We start from the raw sequence: 16,378 nt of genomic DNA, 5'->3' as shown, positions 1-16,378 counted from the left end.
CTAGAGGTGGATCTGGTGGGGTTTCGCGTGGTTTGTTGGGTTTTGGGCTTTTGGCTTTTGGTTTTGGGCTAGCCTGGCAAGCCTAGCAAGCCTAGCAATGGTTGTCAACTGTCAGTGCCACTGTCACTGCACTGTCACGGGCATTAAAATCTCGCCGACTTCCGGGGGGTTGTTTCACCTGTCAGGCAGCTCACGAACCACGGAGCAACCACACCGAGCATAAACAAAACAAGGTTCATGTCAACGATTACAAGAGATGTATTGATCAAATAGCAAGGACACAGCCTGTCGAATTCAAGACCAGCTCTCCGCCTTCCATGTCCTCTCAAGAAAATGGTTCGTCGCGAGAAAAGAAACAGACTCTCTAGACCAATCAATCCTCCTTACGCGGCATTGCCCCAGGTACCGCCGTAGACTCCCTCGGGAGCCTTGCTCGCCTTGCCCCTGGCGGCATCCTTGAACTTGGTTGCCGTCTTCTCGCCGTTGGGGTTGATGGCCATGACCATGCCGTTGGCGCAGTGCATGCCGACCGAGCAAAAGACCAAGGCGGGCTCTGTCGAGTTGACCTCGACCCTGAAGACTTGCTTCTGTAGAAATTTGTTAGTCTCGCGTTGCATGGAGACGCATGGGGTGCTCAAGTCACACAGTGACAAGGAGCAATGACACTTACAACTTGGTCGCCCTCTGGCACGCCCGAAGCAAAAGATCCGTCCATCATGCCCATGGCCTCACAAGGCCTGTCGGCAAGACCCATGACGGCATCGTGAGACGAAGAGAAGAAGTGGAACTCGATCGTGTCACCCTTGGCGGCCTTGACCTCTTCTGGCGAGAAGCTCAGGCCCGACTCGCCGACGTTGACCTTGTGAGTCTCGGCGGCGTGGACGCAAGCCACGGAGGCGACGGCGAGGAGGACGGCCTTGAACTGCATTGTTGTTTTGTGGGGTGTGTGTGTTGGTAGGTGTTGTAGAGGAGGTTGTTTTTTTTTTATCTTTATCGATCTTGTCTAGAATGCTGGTTTGTATGATGATCAAAGAAACAGATCGAGGTCTCGACGACAGCCCAAGACTCCTTTATATGGTAAAATGAAATCCAGAACACGTCAGGGATTACACGCCCATCTGCCGCCCTGGGCTTCCGCTTCCCTACAGCCGCGATACCCGGAACCTTTGTCTTCGCACACTATCCCATGTTTTCTTTTTTGTTATTTCCCCCAACAACGAAAGAAAGTTGATTCCATGACCCGTTACGTTTGATGAAACCATGTTTCTAGTCAGAGTTGGTTCTTGACATGTCAAGTAAACCTCGACAGTCCCCAGGCCGTCTGATATCCCGAACCCCACAAGACTATCGACGCAGATCGAAAACGCCAATCTTGCTTGGGTGTTCTACAGGAAATCCCAAGACAAACTGGTCGCCAAGCCTCATTTCGTGTTGGACAGCTCTTCAATAATCACATGGCAGTCAGATTTCGAGACAGTGTTGAGGGGCGATCTGACACTGACGCCTACTTGACAAACGTCAACACACCTGCACGGACAGCAATGGAATGCCGACGGGGAAAACGGTAGACCAATCATGTACGCAAATGACTTGTTCGTTTGCTCAAGCACGAACAAGGTGAGTGGCAGGTCTGTATGGTGTGGTGCGATTTGGTTGCGGAAACTTTCAAGATTGGACGATTGAACTGATCTGCTTCATGGATCGAGCGATAGCGAGGTCAATAGGGGACTGCAGGATCGGAGGGGGACCAATATTCTCTTCCTTGGCAAGGACTTGCGGACATCTTTACGATTCAGGTTATCTGTCATGATACATCCAAAGGAAAGGCCAAGTGTTGGACGTGTTCGCAATTTGTTTTGTTTTGTTCCAAAGACATTATATCGGCTGGTCCCTGAATTTGTTGACAAGCTATGAACGCCGGTGGCGCCAACACGAGATGACTTGTAGTAGGACTTGTGGACAGAAAAGCAACCAAAGATGAAGCCAACCTTGCCGAACCGACGGGCACTGTGATGTGCGGACGCTAGTTCAAGTAGGACCTAGCTCTAGTCTAGTTCTAGCTCTAGTCTAGTAGCAGGGCTAGTCTAGTCCTAGCCTCAACGGGCATGCATGAATGCTATAATGGGGACGAGATGGGACAAATTTCGAGCTTTGCCATTGTTTAATCAAGTAGATGCTTCTTTTATTGAGATGACCCCGAGACAAGAACTGTGCGACACAGTTGAGCAAACATGAAGAAGAAGAAGAAACGCCGATAAGCCAAAAGGCCGCCACCGCAGTAAAAAAAAAAAAAAAAAAAAAAAAAAAACAGTATGTACGCTTTGGAAATGATAACTGCAAGGAAGCAGCAGAAAAAAAAACAAACAACTCCCCTCTAATTACCGCGCAATCCCAACCCCCTTCTCCAAGTCTGCCAACTCGGTCTCCTCCGGAGCCCGCTCGACCGCACCCCTGGTGGCAAACGGCACCTCGTCCCTGTCCATCGACAGGTCCTCGAAGCCGGGGCGGGCCCTCGCGCCGCGAAACGCCGAGGTGGAGGGGCGGCGGGACGAGTAGCCGTCGGCGGTGCTGCTGGCGCCGCTGCCTCGCGTGCCCTTGACGTCGGCGCGGACGGGGGTGTTGTTGTTGCTGCTGTTGTTCTTGGCCGGGGTGGCGACGCCCGAGGAGGAGCCGCCCTTGCTGCCGTTGGAGGTGAAGAAGCCGGGGACCTTGAGGAAGAGCGGGCGCAGGGCGGGCAGGCAGGCGCACACGACGGCGACGGAGACCTCCATGATGGACCAGATCAGGACGTCGACGTTCTCCCAGGACTCGTCTTTGGTGTTGCCAAAGAGGTGGACGTACTTGAGGCGGATGATGCTGGTGAGACAGGCGCTGGGTAGTTGGGGGTTGTGTTAGTCGAGGCGGGTTAGGGCAGACATGGGGGTTCAGAAGCAGAGGTTAATGAGATAAAGACAAAAAAAAAAAAAAAAAACTTACAAGGACCCAACAGCAAACATCATGTACACGGCAATCTTCTTCTGCAGGGTCAGCTGCAGCTTCATGACCTCGGGGATGGGCAACAGCAGGATGACGACGTCCTCAAAGATGGCCGAGGCGCCGCCGGCCCAGGCGATGCCGTTGAGGCTGAGGCACTTGGCGTCCTCTATGGAGCGGTCCCACACGGCCGCCATGGGGTTGCACTGAAAGTTGACAAAGAGGATGAAGCCCAGGCCGTGGACGACGAGCCAGACGATGGAGCAGCGCAGGGCGACGCGGAACCAGCGCGTCGGGAAGATGCGCCAGTACAGCAGCACCAGCGACAGCTTGGCCGAGACCTGGATCACAATGTAAAAGTTCTGAACGACGTGGAAGAGCTTGAGCATCTCCTCCGTGTTGCCCGGGTAGACGTTCCAGAGGTGCTGTCCGAAGCCTAGGTTGGTTGCTGCGGAGGGGGTTGAATCACGCTTGTTAGACGAACTGGACAGCGAAGAAAGCCATGGTTTTGCTGTCGAGCGCCAGAGGTCAACTTACCGACAAAAATACAGGCACAACCTCCAATGTGAGACACCATGGCAATCATCATCATCCAGTCGTCCCACCACAGACCCTTTGCAATGAGAAACCGCGCATAATACCTCAGGGCAATAAAGACGAACGGTATTATCAAGCACGCGAGGCCCGTGGCGTAGATTTCACCCTGGCGCGACTCGTGCGTAAAGTCCTTGCACTGGTTGTATGATATGAATGCGGCTTCTGCTCAAGGGGGGCCCAAGATGACCGAGGTCAGTATGGAAAGACAGGAAGCCACATGAAAAGAAAAAAAAGATCATCACTGTGGCGACAGGAAGCTTACTCTTCTGATCTGCCCAGGGACAGTTGTCCTGCACACACAGCGACATGCCGGCCTTGAGCGGCACGTTGGTGCAGGAGCACTCAGCCACCGCGGTAGCGTTGAAGAGATCGCAGCCACCGGCTGTTAGTGCGTTGATGGTGCAGGGCTGGGCACATTTCGGCAGCGCGAGGAACATGGAGAGCGAGTCTCCTTGGGGTGTTGCTGCCGTGGGTGTCCAGAGACATGTCGACAGCAGCGTCAAGATCAAAAAAGGTGTCATGTTTGGAGTGGTTGTGTAAGTGGCGACAGTAGCTTCGAGGTCCGTCTATGGTTCATTCAGATCGGTATCAACACACACAAGACACCCGGCCGAGTTGAACATGGAGGTAGAAGCTGCGGGCGCCGGTAGGTTCGGGTGGCGCAACCCGGGGTATTGATATATCAAACGGTACGTCAGGAGTTTGTTCTCAAAGAGGACGCATGCATATCTACCTCATCTCTCATCTGCCGGACAGGTGCTGGGCAGACATATCATGCTCCACAACTGGCATCGGTTGCAACCTGCATGCAAAGCTACGAGGTAGAGAGGCGAAGAAACAAACGTGCAGCCATTCAACCCTGTGCGGTTCGGCTACGGTTCATGAAGGGTCACCACATAAAAAGAAGCAAAGTTGGATCAGAGGTCCGTGATTTCATCACATCGGTACTTAGCACATCTGCTCTATCACAACGGTTCTGACAAGCAAAGCCTGCAGCCTTGGTATTGCCTTTTCCGGTTTCCTACATGTTTCCAAACCAAAGACGGGATGTGTTGAGTGCCAGATAGAAACCATTCCCATTTCAGTGTTTGTGAAGCAGCGTCAAGTTGATGTGATTAAGACCAAAATACTAAAATCATATTCAAACAAACACAGCGACACTTTTTCGCCCGCAACGTAGTCAGTGGTTGCCGATTCCTCTGCACTCAATCGCAGATCAAGGGATGCAACATTTGAGGGGCTAGGGAGGTTCTACTCCGCAGGATGCCAGCCTGAGAATTGCTTCTTCTTATATGGGCCAACGGCAAGCTCTCCCCGCGTGCAGTCTTGGTTCGAGTTTCAACCACGTCGCTTACCACATTCTAGATCGCTTACCAAATTCTAGAATTGTCGCCAGCACGTTGCAGATTTAAATCGCCGACCCTCAATTACATTACCATCGTAGCCGACGCCACACAAAAAAAAGTACCGGCGACAAACCTAATCTCCAGGTCTAGTTCTAGCACATTAGAGTCAAATGTTGGAAGAACGACAAAAAAAAAGTTTAGGTGATTGACGTAGGGGTGTAGTGCAACATGACCGTTGTGTGAATTTGATAGGATTGATAGGTTTAATGGCCATTGCATGAGGGACGCGACGGTGTCAAAAATGATAATCCCTTAAAAAGCAATTAAATCAGACGAGGATCTTCGTCGCCAAGGCTGCAAAAGTGATGCGTCTTGGTGGTTGGTGGAGACGACCGAATACTGTATCCTGCATGCTAATTCATGCAACCACTCACAGTGTCTCGAACAGAAGCAACATTTCGATTTTTGTTTTGATGCAAAAATGGCAGCATTCGGTTCGCTCGGTACAAAGCAAAAGGACCCAGCTTTTGCCAATGCTCTCGGAGGATTTTTGCTACAGCACTTTTACTTGCTGTCACGTTTAACTTTGTCGCACTTGCCCCCGTTGCAACTGTCAGAAACAACCCGAGTTGCTTTTCGGGGGTCGGTGGTGACGAATAGGATCAGTCCCTGGGCCCGTGTCGCATTTACGCGAGCTGGTTGCATTTGGTGTCATGAATGCTGCTGTCTGTCTCCTTGCAATTCGAATCCCCCCTTCCAGGTTGCCAGGTTCGACTGACTTTCGATACTCGATCAGGTAAAGAGATCAGTTCTTGGCGGCTTTTGTCATTTTTGTTTTTCTTTTTTACTTTTCGTCAAGGCAAGGGATATTTTATCATCCCCCTCCTTTTTGGCCCTCGTAGTTCAAGCATGTGCATCCTGCCTCGCCTCGGATGGAACGAGAAAGAGGGGTTATCGTTAGCGAATGATGACAAAACCTCTCAAGATTGAAAAGCCGTGATGACAAGTCTTTGCTTTTTTTGGCCTTGCATTCCGCCTCCTCTTGCAAAAAAAAAAAAAAAAAAAAAAAAAAAAAGTGTCGTGATGCTGACGTGTCTTTGTCTTCTCTTCCATTTTGGTGCAACTCTAAATGCGGTCGACAATCTCCGAACACCTCCATGGACTCGTTACGTGGGTGTTGTACCGGTACCGAGGTGCTGTAGTTTGCGTTCATCAGACCAGGACTGGGCTGGACTAGACTTGAGAATAAACACCAACCGAACAAAAAGCTCAACTCCCTCCCCTGCCTGCAGTGTCCCCGGCTACGGTAGCCTTGTGCCGGCAACGTCGGAGAAGGATGCAGATTTACTATCATTGGCACCCCTTATCATCGTGCCGCAGGCTGCATCCCCCCATTTGAAAAAGCTCACGGCATACTTTCTCGTGGTTGAATCATGAGCTGTTGCTTAAATCGATCGCCTAGAACCACCCACCCTCTCGGCGCTGGCCCCCAACCGCACTGCCGACACTCGGCGCATCTTGTCGGTGCTCCGTGGCAGCGATTGTTTTCGTTCAGCCAGCAGCCCTATCGACTCAAGGTGCACCCTTTCCCATGTCGCGCAATCGGCATTTTCTCGGGCTACTTTGACAAACGAAAATAAAAAAATCCCTCAAGAACTATCTCGATCTCTTGCTGTCGTTGTGAATAGTCGGTAAGAGGCACGCGACTAATATGGATGACCCTGGGATCCAGCATCGGGACGGCCCTACAGCCCCCGATGCGACGTTGGTTAGGCACTTTTGCGACGGGAGGGACTGGGCACACAGACTTCCCCGGCGGAAGCGGTGGACTTTGGGGGGCGCAAGGGGCGCAGGGCGCAGGGCTGGGCGGCTGCCCCGGGCCTGACAGGGCGGTTCCCAGCGGGGTTGCCCGTCCGGCGTTTCCGGAACCCCTGTGACATGGAGCAAATAGCACAAGGCTTCTGCATGTGCACTTGCGTATTAATACATAGTAGTGTGGAGGAGAAACCAAAGTTGAGGATCGAGATATTTACAAGCGTCCTAGACTAGACTAGTGTCGAAGAAAAAAATAAAAAAAATAAAAAAAAACCACAAAGAAATGCCCAAAGGTGGTGATTCAGAGGCGAGTCTAATGTGGCCTTGTATTGCACCTGTTTTACCCGATCTGGAAAATACAATGTGAATGCCTAGCCAAGATCTATATGAAGGATGATGGGTTGTTTTTTTACTGAAAAGAGTGTGGTGACTACTTAATCAGAGGGAGTACACCGACACAAGGCATTCTTGGCATGGGAAAATTAATGGCAGTGGAAACGGGGCTGAAGATGCATGGAAGAGATTAAATGACCTCTAGTGTTGGCTCTCTGTAAATAGCAAGTCTCGAGGTTTGTAAACAGTAACGCAGGATAATGAATGACCCACTAGTTCTGTTCTAGTTCTAATTGACTGGCCCAACTCCGACGGAAATCAGACAGGTAGCGTCTTTGTCGTCTGTTGTACTCTGTCGTGTTCCCCACCTAAACATTGGTCGCCAGGCCAGCTGACAAGACAAACGAATGCCTCCACTGCCCTCGATGTGTGTACAAAAAGTACAAACAGGTACTTTGGACCCAGGTACCTACGCAATGTCGCAATCAAGTCAAGTGCCGACTTGGCCCAACTGACAGAGTGCGCTTAATGCGTCAAAGACCCAGAGGGCGCATGGCAATCAATCACGCACTATTGGGAACCCCTGGCTGCATGGGCGGGGGGATCCCAAGCTTTTCAAGCCCCTCCCTCAACATGGCATCTAGATCGTAGTCCCACACGCGATGGAAACGCTTGCCGATCTCGCGCCCAAAAGCTTCACCGTCCTTACCCACAGCTTCGCCCTGGCTCCACTGGATCATGTCGACGGCCTCGCGCGTGGCCACGACGAGCCACTGCGTCCTCTCGCGCCGCAGGCCGTCGTAGATGTCGAGGGCGCGAGTGATCATGTCGCGCTTTTTTTCCTCGTTGCTGTCGTCGTCACTGCTGCTGCTGCTACTCTTGACGGCCTGGTCGATGCGCTCCAGCAGCGTCGACAGCAGCAGGGCGTCCTCGATGCCGACGCCGGCCCCCGCCCCCAGGTGTGGCCCGGTCGCGTGGGCCGCGTCACCGGCGAGGCAGACCTGGCCCTTGGAGTAGGTCGGGGCTGGGTTCTCCATCGAGTCGAAGATGGCCCACTTCTCCACCTTGTCTGGCAGGAGACTGACGACCTTGCGAAAGGTAGGATGGAAGTCCCTGGTGGCGCGCTCCGCCTCCTCCCTCGTGCCCGGCGCCGTGTGCTTGCCGCCAGTCTCCTCGAGCGGCCAAGGGTTCGGGTCCGACAGCGCCACCAGCACGTTGAGCACCGTGTTGTCGCCCAGCCCCACCGGATACGTGATGCAGTGCGCCCCCGGCCCGTTGTACATGTAGCGCGTGTGCACGCGCTCGTGGCCCAGCACCTCGAGCGCCTTGGCGTACGGCACCAGCGTCCGGAAGCAGTACTTGCCCGTGTATCCCGCGTGCGACGCCGGGTTGTCCGCTCCCAGCAGGAGCTCGCGCACCCGAGACCAGATGCCGTCGCAGCCCACCACCGCGTCGGCTGTGGCCGTGGTGCCGTCCTTGAAGGTGATTTCGACCCCGCCCCGCCAGCCACCTGCCGTCGTGCCGTTGCTGCTGCCATTGCTGCTGCTGCCGTCGCCATGCTGCCTGATGGACTTGGCCTCCTTTCCCAGGCTGATGCAGTCGGCCGGCAGGGTCTTGATCCACTCGTCCACCAGGTCCGATCGCCGACAGCCCTGGAACCCGTCCTTGCCCATGTAGAGCGTGTAGATGAGCTCGTCGGTGCGGTAGCCGTCAATCCACTGGAACTCGTCCACGCCGTTTGGCGTCGCGATCCTCTTGTAGGCGTCCAGCACCGTCTTGCGGTCCAGCATCTCCATTGCCCGCTCCGCATTTGGCGACAGCCCGATTCCCGCCCCAATCTCGCGGATCTCTCGGGCGCGCTCGTACAGCGTGAACGACACGCCCCGCTTCTGGAGCCCCAGCGCCAGAGTCACGCCCGCGATCCCTCCGCCTACGATGGCGACATGGATGCCTCTGGGGCCCGTGGCTGTGCCGTTCATGGCTGGAGTGAGGGGAGGGGGGGGGATCGATCTTTTTTTGTTTTGTTTTTGTGACTCGAAAAAAATATTACAGATTTAGAAACTAGTGGCACGTACTCGAACCAGACGACTGATTCAGGTTTGATGCTTGTTGCTGCTGTTGCTTACTTGAAGCAATCAATTTTTACAAGCCAATGTCTTTCTCGCTTTTTCTTTCTTTTTTTTTTGTTTCTCTCTTCACAATAAGCAGCAAGAACGCTTCATGTATCACAAATTTGCAGAGACGAGAGACAGAGAAAGAGAGAGAGAAAAAAAAAGTTTAGACGGGAACGCCTCATTTTCTTTTTCTCTCTCCCACGGTAAACCCCACCCGACCGTTCCGGATGAAAAGCCTTGCCTTGTTTATTTGTGCATTTGACCCCAGCTGCAGAAGCAGGAGCAGAAGCACTGTACCCCTAGCCTAGACCTATCTAGTTACCTTACCGGTACCGGTACGTGCATGCTTACGTGCGGCGTAACAATGCAGTGATCGGCTTTTTGCTTTCCCCAAAGATTAGCCCAATCTCCATTGTAGCGTTGGAAAAGGGGAAAAAAAATATGCGGCGCTAATTCTCGCCATTACTGGCTACTTGGAATAATTTACCCTACGTCGTACCACGTTTTATTTGGGCGTGGGTGGGTGTCTACTTGGTTCTAGGTCTAGCCTAGAACTAGCCTAGAACTAGTCTATAGCATCATAGGTACCGCGTCGTAAGAGTAGTTCTAGTTCTAGTTCCAGTTACTTCAGGCTTGACCTGGCGCAAATGACACAATAAGGTTAGGTTCTGACATGGAACCTCTTCCGCAAGATCTATCTTGCCATTTTTTTTCTTCTTTATTTGGTTTTTGTTTATTTTTCTTGTGGTTTACATCTTCTCACCTTTCTTGGTTGCATGCTTTATGGTCGGTCGTATCCAGCTTCTCAATAGAGGAAATCGCTTTGGCAATCATACCTATCCCACCGGCTCTCCCACTCGGACACGTTGTATGTGGTACTATAATGGTATGGGTAAAAACCCATCCCCATGTACAGTATCGGCTGGTGTGGGCTTTGTGGGCTTTGCCGACTTTGGTAGTAGTTTTTAAACAAAAAGATAATAATAATAATAATTTGGGTATTTGGTGGTTCCCGCGAACAGTTAAGTTAATAAAGGCCCACGCATACACATACGGCGACATAGGTTCTTTTTTTCCGCCTGATACCGTGGTAGTCCTTTTGTATCAACTTGCAGTCAGCCTTCCACAGGTGGGCTGAACCTTGTCTTGTTGTTAAATAGAAACTCAATTTCTCCGCCCTTTTCCGGGTACGTGGGCGAGCTAGTGAGCCAACTACCACGTATGTTCACAACTTGAAAAAAAAGCTACTATACGACGCAGGAACTATCTATCTTGGGGGGGGGGGGGTATATGGCCAAGTAATCATTTTATATGTGCCTACCTACATACCTTGTCCGCTCATGCGAGCCTGGTTTAGCCTAATTCCGTAGTCTTAATATATGAACAGACTAACCAGTGGCAGAATGGTTGGACCCGGCAGCAGTGTTCCCACTTCTCCACCCTCCCGCTGTTAATTTCCTAGGTAGGCAGGTTTTGTTGTCGTGGCATTGCCAAGAGATTATTCACTCATATCCTAACCTCATCCCTACCTGTTGTACTACAAAAGTACATAGTCCATGTTTGTTTTTCACCATGGAAGCTTTTGGTTTTTCGCAAATGCCTGTCGACTTGCAAGAATGATACCACCACATCCAACAAACGCACAGTAGCACCTGTTGTAAAAAAAATAAAATAAAAACCCATGTGGGGGCCACGTCAAATCTACCCTCTCCCCTCCCCATGCAGTATATGCGTTTAAAGTTTTCGTTTGCTACAAATCCTCCGCCCGGATTCGGTCTAGCACTGGCCTTTGTCGAGTCAGTTGACGTTTTGCTCGATGATGCCCAAGATTTATCTAACCCGGCAAACACAAACCCATGCATGATGACCTGCTGCCTCCCAGGGGTGGGCGCTCAGTCAAATGTCATTTCTCTCTCTCTCCCTCTCTCTCTCCTTCTGTGTCCCTTCCCCCTGATTATGTCCTCTGCCTCGTTTGAATGATTCAGGGCACAAGGGACATCCCTGACAGTCGGGCTAGCAGTTGAACGCTTGCGTCCACACGCAAATAGACTTCGGAGCAGCTTCCGAACCTGTGCTTCGTTTGCTGTTTCGCCCGCCCAGGCCTGGGCTGGCAAACACCTTAAACCAGTTGGGTGACCTCTCCAATCCCCTCCCAAATCGACATGAGGGAGTTTGTTTTCCCCCAGCCTCCTTAATGGGTCCCTCCTCGCCCGCATCTCAATTTTAATTGCTTTACTCTTTTTTGGTTTACCTTTTTTTTTTTTCTCCTTGGGCCAAAAAAACCGTACTTTACTATATTGAATAGTTTAGACTCCTGAAACCTAACTGGCACTCAACACTCACGCCATACAACAACAAATCGGTCGAAGCAAAAAAGAGCACACACCACAAGGGAGCGGCCTGGGCCGGGACTCCACCAACGCTTCATGTCCTCGACCGTTGCAGAATGACGAACCACCAGCTGATATCTCTCCCCAAGCTTCGCTTGCACTTGGCAACAAACAACACTGCACACAATTAGGCAGTGTGCATCATACCAATTGATCAAGTGCAAGATACCAGAACTTTTTTGAATTTTTTTTTTTAGAAAAAAAAATAAAAACCCTAACAATGGTGGGGAGGAAGAAAGCTTGTGACTCTTGTCACAGGCGCAAGGTATGTATCCAAACTGTAACTTTGGCATCGCGTCCCACAGCGATTGCTATGCTTCTGGTCGCATCGTGCATGCTTGCTTACACAATGGAAAACCTGCGCCGCAAAACCAAACAACAAAACAGATCCAATGCCACGGGTCATTACCGCAATGTAATTGGTGCAAGCAGCGAGGTCTCCCGTGTACGTTTAATAGAGAGACGAGCATCAGGAGAAAGTCTTCCAGGCCAGCACAAGCGGCGACGAGTCGGTACGTGGTAAAAGAAAAAAAAAAGCCGGGAACGCCGTTGAACGGGGAGAGGGCTTTGGTGAAACTGACATTGAAGCAAAAAATATGTACCACGGATTGGATGCTATTAGTGGCTCTCAAAACGACTTGGCGCGTCGCATGGACCGCATCGAGCAGATTCTACAAGCCGCCCAGCGAAACCAAGCGGATCCGTCGTCGGGGCTGCCCAGGCATGACACGGTGCTCGAAGAGGCCGCCGCGCTCGCCGCCGACCTCCTCGCCGACGGCTCGTCCGCCATTCCCTCGCCCGCCATGTCCAGCCCTGGCCGAAACCGCTCCGGCGAGACCCAGTCTCAGTCCTGGCCCGCGGTCAAGCTCGAGGAAGGAGTCCCACCGGGACCAATGGTTGACCACGTGGAGACGGCGCAACAACACACCTACCCCTCGCCCTTTTCTTCGATCCCGTCGTATGCGCCGCCCGGATTCGGTTACCTCCCGCAGGCGACCGCCATGCCCAGCGGGGCGGGATTCGGCAAGCTGTACGTCGCGGGCATGGACCTGGGCGAGCTGAGCCCCTACAACGGCGTGCCTTACTTTTCGGACGCGGGCCTGGACTGGATCAGGGAGAGGTGCGACACGGAACCCCAGTTCGACAGCATATTCGCGCGGCTGCGGGCCCCGTCTGGCCCCAGGACCGCCTCCACCCCGGCGAGCAATCCCGCCCGGGACTCGGCCGACCCGGAAGACCAGAGCACCAACGGCCAGTGCACGACCGGCCAGTGCTACGACGACGGCATACTGTGGCAGACGCGCCCGGACGGCTGGTTCCTCGAGCAGGGCCACCTCAACGTCGGAGACATGCCTGCCGTCCTGAAACGACAGCCGGCCGCCGACCTGCCGGACCGGGCCCTGCTCGAGTACTGCGTGCTGCTGTTTCGACAGTCCTTCCTCGGCGTCACCACCCCCGTCGTCGACCCGGTGCTCTTCGCCGCGACCATCGAGAGGGCCTACTCCTACTACCAACCTACTACCGACGACAGGCAGCCGAGGGAGACGAGCGGCTCGCCCAGCCAGGATGCAAGCCGCTCCCCCATGGACAAGTCCGACGAGGCCGAAGCCGGCAATGACCACGCGTGGGAGTATCGGCGAAAACGGCGACTCGGAGACGAGTACCGATCCAGGAGAGGCATGGAGGCGCTGTGTGCCAAGGCCTGCATATTCGCCTTCATGGCTCTGGTGTCACTAATAGAGACCGACAAGGACGCGGGCCTGCCTGCGATAGACGGCGATGCCTACGCTGCGGCCACACACTTGATGTTTGCCGAGTTCATACCTGCCGCTTCGGTTGTTACGGTTGAAACGGTAACGATGCTGGTAGGATTTAACATTTTTTTTGCCTTTCTTTTTGCCTTTTTGCCTTTTTTTGCCTTTTTTGTGCTGTAACTTTGGTTGAGTTATGCCTGCTGACTAACAAACTCAAAGACCATATTCCATACCTTGACCGGTCAACTTCAGGCAGCCGGCATGTTTCACACTTCGGCTGTCCGGGTACTGTTCATGCTCGGGGGCCACACCGCATACGGATCTGGGTTCTCCCCCGAGGATGATCCGCTCGCGCCACCAAACATGAATGGCATCCACATCAGCGTCTCGCCCGAGAAAGAGGACCACGTCGATGAGAAGCCGCCGCCGGAAACGCCCGACGCCCGGCTGCGGAGGCACATGCGAAATCTATATCGCATCAGCTACCTGCTTGACAAGGAGCTCGAGCTGCGCACAGGCCTGCCGCCGTGCATGGACAATGACTATTGCGACCTCGCCATCCTCGAACGGTCGTGGTCGGTCGACGCGGATGGGCTCCCTCTGGACAAGCATATGTCCACGGGAAACACGGGCTTCAGCAAGTACAACCTGACGCTGCGGGAAGAGATCGCCTTCAAGGAAAAGCTGGACCCGGCTCAGCTGCGCATCTCCATGATCAAGTCTCGGGTCAGCAAGCTGCTGTACTCGGTGGTCTCGCTGCGCAAGTCGGATGCTCAACTCTTGCGAGACATCCGCGAGCTGGATGAGGAACTGGACAGGTGGAGGAGCTCTCTACCACCCCAGCACAGGCCGATGCTCGTAGTCCCGACCAGGACCAAGAACCGGAGCAGAGGCTCTACTGCGCCGGGAACGAGCCCAAGCGGGGCGAGGGCCGATTCGATGATGTCGCAAGGCGCCTCGCCTATAAAGCCATTTCCACACGGCCCCACATCAGAATATGAGCACCACCACCACCACCAGCAACACCAAACCTCTACAGGACACTCGGTGACCCCTGAAGCAACCAGCAACGGATCATCGAACCCGTGGACGCCCATGAATGGTGATCAATCGTCACGGCACGACTCGGCTCGCACAAACGAAGAGGATGATAGCGACAGCAGCGACAGCGACGATATCAGGAGCAAGGACAGAAACAGGTGGTACTCAAACGACCTCATCATGCACTTTGAGTATCATTACCTCATGGGGACTATCCACCGCGCGTCTGGACGGTGCCGGGCCTGGACTCAGGGTGGAGAGATGGCTGGCATCAGCTCCAGCCAGGCGCTGGCCCTGCAGGCCAGCCGATCCACACTCATGTACCTACGCACAGCCGTCATGAGCAGGCACGGCATGGCATTTTGGTAAGTCGGCAAGATCGGTCCGTCAGGGCGACGCTCACGTGCAATCCAGGTGAACTGACACAAAGGGATTTTTTTGATCCTCCAACCCCAACATACAGGATGCTCTTCTTTTATCCCATGTCGGCCATCCTGGCGATATTCTGCAACGTGCTCCTGAACCCTCTGGACGCGTCTGCAGAAGAGGACCTGGAGCTGCTGGGATCGGTCGAGAACCTAATCAAAGAGATGCGGAGGCGGCGGCACCTGTCGCCCAACGAGATGGTGAACATCACCATGATTGACGAGTTTGTGGCCGAGCTGACGAGGTTGGGCAACTGCGCCATCCACAATGCATCCCGGGAGGCCAACGGCCCAGATGGGGGCAGCGTCGCTCACGAAAATCAGCAGCAACTGTTGCAACAGCAGCAGCATCATCATCATCATCAGCAGCAGCATCAGCAGCATCATCCAATAAGAAGAGCGTCGTTCAACATTGTGGGTCGGTAGGGTTGGACTGGTCGGATTCCAACAGCATCCCGAACAAGGCCTTTAATGTTATCTATTTTGTGTGTAAAACTGATGTGCGTGTAGGCGTTAATGGAACAAGTGGTGTCAGTGTCAACTTTAATTCGGCATGGGGAGAGCTGGTTCGTGTTCGTTTGTTTTAGGGTTCAGCCTGACTAAAATGCTGCCAACTTGTCAGGTCAATCAAGGCAGGATGCAAAGCCGTGACTCGGTCGAGTATATCCAGGAGGCAAGTGCCAAAAGCTTATCTGCAATTCAATATAGGCATCGCCGATCTGCTGCACGTCGAGGCGTTGCCCTGGGAGCGATTTATTGGTCCACTTGTATTTTTTTATACTTCTATCTGCCGCAGCCGGCGTCTCCTTGGCTGTTGGCATCTGGGAATGATTTGCACGCCTATCACATTGCCGGTCACATTACCAAGGTTAGGTTTGTATGCATATGTACCCGACTCTAAGCCCTGGAGTCTAGGCACGCTGGCCAGCGAACCATTTTAATTTCAGTCCATACCTTGGTTATTGGGCCATCGGTTGGTTCATGGCTGTCGCTTGGCCTTGAAGACCACGTATCGCGGACAAAAATTTGCATTTGCTGTCCTCGACATGTCCAACGTGTTATTCGGCATTACGGTCTTAGATTGGCTTCCATAGAGTGTATTGGATATCCAGGTCACGCGTAAGCCCTGATTCGGACAAGATCAGTTCGTGCGGCAGGTGATGAGCGGATGTGCTGCATGGCACTCGCGAGGTGGTATTAGACTCGATTCGCTACTTGGTCAAGTTTAGCTGTTGTTGATAGGTGTTGTGGCCATGCGGGCTCGTGAACGGCAGAGAAACCGCGTCGATACAGTGGCAGCTGATATCATGCTGCAAGCCAACAACAAACGTGAGTGTGTCGTCGCGGACCATGTCGACTCGCTTGGTAGCCTTGGTGGGTAGCCTTGGTGGGTTGGGTGGGTTGGTGGGATGATGGCAAGATGGGTGAGCAAAAGGTGGGGTACGACTCTATGAGAACGTGTAAACCAACCCCATACTGTTTGGGAATGATATCGCACTGTACGCAGCATTTGCTAAGCTCCTTGTCGCACCTGCCTGTAATCATGCCTTCGTTTGATCCCACGCCTAATTAACACATACCACTTTTGCG

At 53.2% G+C, this 16,378-nt stretch overlaps 5 protein-coding genes across 5 annotated transcripts; 1 reads left to right on the top strand and 4 right to left on the bottom strand.

Moving 5' to 3' along the window:
• Positions 1-383: 383 nt before the first annotated feature.
• Positions 384-928, bottom strand: MGG_08291 (uncharacterized protein; the record flags this gene model as incomplete). The annotated part of the gene is made up of 2 exons (XM_003715743.1): positions 384-587; positions 671-928. 2 exons carry the CDS (start codon positions 926-928, stop codon positions 384-386), a joined length of 462 nt encoding a protein of 153 aa, XP_003715791.1.
• A 1,450-nt stretch (positions 929-2,378) lies between these two features.
• On the bottom strand, positions 2,379-4,091 carry MGG_12476 (uncharacterized protein; the record flags this gene model as incomplete). Its single annotated transcript, XM_003715742.1, has 4 exons — positions 2,379-2,871; positions 2,977-3,421; positions 3,511-3,732; positions 3,833-4,091. The coding sequence occupies 4 exons, from the start codon at positions 4,089-4,091 to the stop codon at positions 2,379-2,381; spliced, it is 1,419 nt and encodes a 472-aa protein (XP_003715790.1).
• A 2,914-nt stretch (positions 4,092-7,005) lies between these two features.
• Positions 7,006-9,370, bottom strand: MGG_08293 (salicylate hydroxylase). Its single transcript, XM_003715741.1, has one exon. The coding sequence runs from the start codon at positions 9,041-9,043 to the stop codon at positions 7,628-7,630; it is 1,416 nt and encodes a 471-aa protein (XP_003715789.1). The 5' UTR covers positions 9,044-9,370; the 3' UTR covers positions 7,006-7,627.
• Positions 9,371-9,732: 362 nt separating this feature from the next.
• MGG_15957 (uncharacterized protein) lies at positions 9,733-11,040 on the bottom strand (the record flags this gene model as incomplete). Its single annotated transcript, XM_003715740.1, has 6 exons — positions 9,733-9,748; positions 9,942-10,274; positions 10,508-10,536; positions 10,697-10,707; positions 10,823-10,830; positions 11,033-11,040. 6 exons carry the CDS (start codon positions 11,038-11,040, stop codon positions 9,733-9,735), a joined length of 405 nt encoding a protein of 134 aa, XP_003715788.1.
• A 1,178-nt stretch (positions 11,041-12,218) lies between these two features.
• MGG_08295 (uncharacterized protein) lies at positions 12,219-15,619 on the top strand (the record flags this gene model as incomplete). The annotated part of the gene is made up of 5 exons (XM_003715739.1): positions 12,219-13,433; positions 13,542-14,728; positions 14,827-15,094; positions 15,411-15,465; positions 15,585-15,619. 5 exons carry the CDS (start codon positions 12,219-12,221, stop codon positions 15,617-15,619), a joined length of 2,760 nt encoding a protein of 919 aa, XP_003715787.1.
• Positions 15,620-16,378: the final 759 nt, after the last annotated feature.

Source organism: Pyricularia oryzae, chromosome 2, assembly GCF_000002495.2.
Source record: "Pyricularia oryzae 70-15 chromosome 2, whole genome shotgun sequence".
Taxonomy (NCBI): Eukaryota; Fungi; Ascomycota; class Sordariomycetes; order Magnaporthales; family Pyriculariaceae; genus Pyricularia; species Pyricularia oryzae.
Note: the sequence above shows the minus strand (reverse complement) of the source record. Positions and strands in the feature narration are given on the sequence as shown.

What these genes read in the sequence shown, in the direction of transcription:
- MGG_08293 (XM_003715741.1), bottom strand. Translation starts at nt 9,043, where the DNA reads ATGAACGGCACAGCCACGGGCCCCAGAGGCATCCATGTCGCCATCGTA.